Source organism: Oncorhynchus masou, unplaced genomic scaffold (genome assembly GCF_036934945.1).
Source record: "Oncorhynchus masou masou isolate Uvic2021 unplaced genomic scaffold, UVic_Omas_1.1 unplaced_scaffold_2403, whole genome shotgun sequence".
NCBI classification, from domain to species: Eukaryota; Metazoa; Chordata; class Actinopteri; order Salmoniformes; family Salmonidae; genus Oncorhynchus; species Oncorhynchus masou.
This window is the reverse complement of record NW_027008858.1, coordinates 27,454-33,387: the sequence shown is the minus strand read 5'-3', so window position 1 is coordinate 33,387 and position 5,934 is coordinate 27,454. Positions and strand designations below refer to the sequence as shown.

Genomic DNA, 5,934 nt, shown 5'->3' with positions numbered 1-5,934 from the left:
TTGTAAGACGTAAGAGAAAATGTATCAGTTTATTGTTCAATAATTATGACGTTCTTTCCAATACAAAAGTGTAGTAACTATTGTTTCCAAACTGCGTTACCCACTCCAGTCAGCAGCTGGCGATGAGCGTCTTCAGGTGATGCTCCTTCCGTGACGTGTAATGGACTGGACGGACGCTTCTTCAGGAACAACAAAGCGCCAACTCTTTCAACCACCTCGATAGCTTGCAAGACAACATAAAACTGAAATATTGACGTTTTAGGCCATGTAAATGTGCATTAGCTAATCGGAGTGTATAAAACACATTTCAGTTGACGTTAGCTTGAACCCCATTTGCTTGTTCAAGTTGCAAATGTGTTAAAGATTGATTCTGAGCCTAGCACTAGGCTATTTGCTAATGCTAACTAGCTAGCTAACATCCCTGACCATGAGCTCATTAAACTACTCATCCCCTGCTGAAGAAGAGGATGTCTGCTTTACGGAGAAAGAAGCTCTGGCGCTGAACATTGTCGTGAAAGACGAAGAGGAGGATATTACAGTGAAAGGAGAGAAAGATGCTCTGGCTCTGAACATTGTCGTGAAAGACGAAGAAGAGGAGGAGGATATTACAGTGAAAGTGAAAGGAGAGAAAGAACCTTTCAGAATGGAAGAGGAGGAAGAAGAGGCTGTTATAGGGAAAGAAGAGAAAGAACCTTTTAGAGAGGAAGAGGATGCTATCTCAGTAAAGGTGAAGGAGGAAGAGGTTTTGGGAGTGAAAGAGGAGGAGACAGAATATCATATTAACACCAGTGAGTACTGTCTTAAAAACAGGGGCACAAACTATGCAGTTGTTGAACTAATGTGTGGTTTTTAAGGGGCATTCTACTTAAGTTCTTCACTTCAATGCGATGTTCAGTACTATATAAATTGTTCAAGGGTCAATCTGCCATTGCTACATATATTTTTGGGACTTTTAAATGAGATTTAATTATATATAACAGGCTTTTAAAATGTAATAATGGAGCATAATTTATGCTTAAAATATCAAAGGGACACAAAAGGCACCCAATTAATTTAGAGATATTAATGCCACTTATAAGACCCTATGACTGTCATAGACAGTAATAATTGATGATGGTAATAAGTTCACCATCTGTTTGATGTTCTCGTTCAAACAGGAGAGAGACATGACTATGGTGGATCCTCTGGGGAGCCTCAACAACATCCTGATGCTGACGAGACAGAGAAGAGTCTCTCCAGATCAGAACACCAGATGGTACAGCTTGGTCTGGTCTAGCATACAGCTTGGTCTCTATCTGGGTCTGGGTTTCTGTAAGGCACTTTATGACAACAGTGACATCAGCATCCATAATGATATATGTCTGTGTCCCCTCTTTATGGTTACCAGGACAACACTAGCCCTTCCTCCCTCCCGGAGTCCCTGTATCGTGCCTCTCCCGGTAGCACCTTACTGCTGGGTATGAAGAGGTTGTCTGTGCTGTTGGTGGACTACAGGAAAACAATGGGGCTGAGTGGAACTGTGAGAGGAGGAGAAGAGATGAAAGGATCAGATTTGACACATCAAAGTAAGTGCTGTAGTTTAGTTTGAACAAATAAAATAGATCTGCCCATTGGTATCTGTTCCCAATAGGGCTGTCCCCGACTAATACAGATACAACTTTCCACACTCTTGATATTATCTCAACCAGCTTATCCCAAACCATCTCACTTCATCTCAATTTGGGTTGAGGTCGGGTGATTGTGAAGTCCAAATAGCACTTACACAGCCTGGTTGTGGTTGGGTCATTGTCCTGTTGAAAAACAAATGATAGTCCCACTAAGCGCAAATCAGATGGGATGGTGTATCGCTGCAGATTGCTGTGGTTGCGATGCTGGTTAAGTGTAACTTGAATTCTAAATAAATCACAAACAGTGTCACCAGCAAAGCACCATCACTCATGAATGCTCATCAATGCTTCACGGTGGGAAACACAGATGTGGAGATCATCCGTTCACCTTCTCTGCGTCTCACAGACATGTCGTTTGGAACCGGAAATCTCAAATTTGGACTCATCAGACCAAAGGACAGATTTCCACCGGTCCATTGCTCATGTTTCTTGATTCACACAGTCTCCTCTTAACAGTTGATGTTGAGATGTGTCTCTTAATTGAACTCTGTAAATCATTTATTTGGGCTGCAATTTCTGAATGTCTTCCTTTCCTGTGGAGGTCCTCATGAGAGCCAGTTTCATCGTAGCTTTTGATGTTTTTTTGCGACTGTACTTAAAGAAACTTTCAACTTTAACTTGTCACAACGCATCTGATTGGCTCAAACGCACAAAGAAGGAAAAACACAAATTAAGCATGTAGAGGTCTGTAATTTTTACCATAGGTACACTTCAACTGTGAGAGACGGAATCTAAAACAAAAATCCAGAAAATCACATTGTATGATTTTTAAATAATTAATTTGCATTTTATTGCATGACATAATTATTCGATACATCAGAAAAGCAGAACTTAATATTTGGTACAGAAACCTTTGTTTGCAATTACAGAGATCATATGTTTCCTGTAGTTCTTGACCAGGTTTGCACACACTGCAGCAGGGATTTTGGCCCACTCCTCCATACAGACCTTCTCCAGATCCTTCAGGTTTCGGGGCTGTCGCTGGGCAATACGGACTTTCAGCTCGCTCCAACGATTTTCTATTGGGTTCAGGTCTGGAGACTGGCTTGGCCACTCCAGGACCTTGGGTTGCTTCTTACGGAGCCACTCCTTAGTTGCCCTGGCTGTGTGTTTCAGGTTGTTGTCATGCTGGAAGACCCAGCCACGACCCATCTTCAATACTCTTACTGAGGGAAGGAGGTTGTTGGCCAAGATCTTGCGATACATGGCCCCATCCATCCTCCCCTCAATACGGTGCAGTCGTCCTGTCCCCTTTGCAGAAAAGCATCCCCAAAGAATGATGTTTCCACCTCCATGCTTCACGGTTGGGATGGTGTTCTTGGGGTTGTACTCATCCTTCTTCTTCCTCCAAACACGGCGAGTGGAGTTTAGACCAAAAAGCTCTATTTTTGTCTCATCATACCACATGACCTTCTCCCATTCCTCCTCTGGATCATCCAGATGGTCATTGGCAAACTTCAGACGGGCCTGGACATGCGCTGGCTTGAGCAGGGAGTACCTTGCGTGCGCTGTAGGATTTTAATCCATGACGGCATAGTGTGTTACTAATGGTTCTTTTTGAGACTGTGGTCCAAGCTCTCTTCAGGTCATTGACCAGGTCCTGCCGTGTATTTCTGGGATGATCCCTCACCTTCCTCATGATCATTGATTCCCCACAAGGTGAGATCTTTCATGGAGCCCCAGACCGAGGGATATTGACCGTCATCCTGAACTTCTTCCATTTTCTAATAATTGCGCCAACAGTTGTTGCCTTCTCACCAAGCTACTTGCCTATTGTCCTGTAGCCCATCCCAGCCTTGTGCAGGTCTACAATTTTATCCCTGATGTCCTTACACCCTCTCTGGTCTTGGCCATTGTGGAGAGGTTGGAGTCTGTTTGATTGAGTGTGTGGACAGGTGTCTTTTATACAGGTAACGAGTTCAAACAGGTGCAGTTAATACAGGTAATGAGTGGAGAACAGGAGGGATTCTTAATGAAAAACTAACAAGTCTGTGAGAGCCGGAATTGTTACTGGTTGGTAGGTGATCAAATACTTATGTCATGCAATAAAATGCAAATTAATTTCTTAAAAATCATACAATGTGATTTTCTGGATTTTAGTTTTAGATTTCGTCTCTCACAGTTGAAGTGTACCTATGATAAAAAAATGACAGACCTCTACGTGCTTTGTAAGTAGGAAAACCTGCAAAATCGGCAGTGTATCAAATACTTGTTCTCCCCACTGTATGTATATACTGAACAGATATGAAAACAACAATTTCAATGATTTACAGTTCAAATTAGGAAAGTAGTCAACGTAAATACATTTATTAGGCCCTAATCCATGGACTTCACATGACTGGGCAGGGGCGCAGCCATTGGTGGGTCTGTTGGGGCGTAAGCCCACCCACTTGGGAGCCAGGCCCAGCGAATCAGAATTAGTTTTCCCCACAAAAGGGCTTTGTTAAATAGTCCTCAAGGATAAATACTCAGTTTCATCAGATGTCCGGGTGGCTGATCTCAGACGATGTGGAGGTCCTTGATCTGCGGTTGTGAGGCCTGTTGAACGGACTTCCAAATTCTCTAAAAAGACATTGGAGGCGGCTGATGGTAGAGAATGCAAAATTCAATTCTGGTAGCAGCTCCAGTGGATATTCCTGCAGTCCCCAATCCATTTGCACACTCCCTCAAAACTTTAGACATCTGTGGCATTGTGTTGTGTGACAACTGTACATTTTAGAGTGGCTTTTTATTGTGCCCAGCACAAGGTACACCTGTGTAATGCTGTTTAATCAGCTTCTTGATATGCTACACCTGTCACGTGGATGGATTATCTTGGCAAAGCAATGTAAACAAATTTACACAAAATTGGAGAGTGGAGGTTTTATTCTGGTCTCTTTTTATATAAACACTGTCTTTGGCAGGAGGAAAACCAAACTTGGAGGAACCAAAGACCTCCACAACATCAAGACGACACCTCTGCTCCCAGATCAAATTTGGAAGCCTGAAAAGACACACACAGGAGAGAAGCCGTACCATTGCACCCAGTGTGGAAATAGTTTTAGCCGGTTAGGAAGCCTCAAAGCTCATGAGCGAATACACACGAGAGAGAAGCCATACCATTGCGGCCAGTGTGGAAAGAGTTTTAGCCTGTTAGGAAGCCTGAAAGCTCATGAGCGAATACACTCAGGAGAAAAGCCATACCATTGCGGCCAATGTGGAAATAGTTTTAACCAGTTAGGAAACATGAAAAGACATGGGAGGATACACACAGGGGAGAAGCCATACCACTGCTCCCAGTGTGGAAAGAGTTTTACGGTGTTAGTTAAGCTGGAAGCTCATGAGCGAATTCACACAGGGGAGAAGCCTTACTACTGTTCCAATTGTGGAAAGAGTTTTAACCATTTAGTTAACATGAAAAGACATGAGAGAATACACACAGGAGCGAAGCCTCACCATTGCTCCCAGTGTGGAAAGAGTTTTAAGCGGTTAGACACCCTCAAAGATCATTTGCGAATACACACAGGGGAGAAGCCTTTCCGTTGCGCCCAGTGTGGAAAGAGTTTTAGCCGGTCAGGAAGCCTGAAAGAGCACGAGCGAATTCACACAGGGTAGAAATCTTACTGATCCCAGCATGCAATGCATTTTTACCCAATTAGGACACCTGAAAGAAGACATGAGACCGCACACGGGGGAGAAGCCTGACAAATGTTCAGACTGGGGAGAAGGCATTTTACTCATAGGTAGCGTAAAAAACATGTGCGTATCCACACAGGAGAGAATAATGACTTCTCCTTGTGTGTAAATGTATATTTCACATCACATTGACTTAAAATTCATCAGAGAACATACACAGTGCTCCCAATTGTCTTATATTGTTGACTGAGAATGTGTTTACTTGTTTATACCACATGAAATTGAATTGTACAAAGTATACTCAAAAATATATTTGTGTGTTTTTGTTAGAAAATATGAATTGAATATTGTCGTGTCTTTGCCATCATTAAAAGTGAAGACTTATTTTATTAAGTCAATTCTCTGTAATTATTATTACGTGATTAAACGAATCGTGTACATTTAATTAACTAGGAAGTCGGGGCACCACGGAAAGACTTCAGATTACAAAGTTATACTTTTCCGAATGTAACTCTTCTGATATTTTATTACCTTTTCAATTAGTTTTATATTAATGAATTATTCTTTACCTCACATCAGTCTCATTTCCAAACGTCGTAAATTGTTGGTTATCTGCACGAACCCAGCCTTTTTTTTAAATAAATCACCCATA

At 42.2% G+C, this 5,934-nt stretch overlaps 1 protein-coding gene across 1 annotated transcript; it reads left to right on the top strand.

Moving 5' to 3' along the window:
• The first annotated feature begins 427 nt into the window (after positions 1–427).
• LOC135533487 (zinc finger protein 568-like) lies at positions 428–5,675 on the top strand. The gene is made up of 4 exons (XM_064960788.1): positions 428–788; positions 1,158–1,255; positions 1,444–1,565; positions 4,571–5,675. Exons 1-4 carry the CDS (start codon positions 428–430, stop codon positions 5,259–5,261), a joined length of 1,272 nt encoding a protein of 423 aa, XP_064816860.1. The 3' UTR covers positions 5,262–5,675.
• The last annotated feature ends 259 nt before the right edge of the window (positions 5,676–5,934 follow it).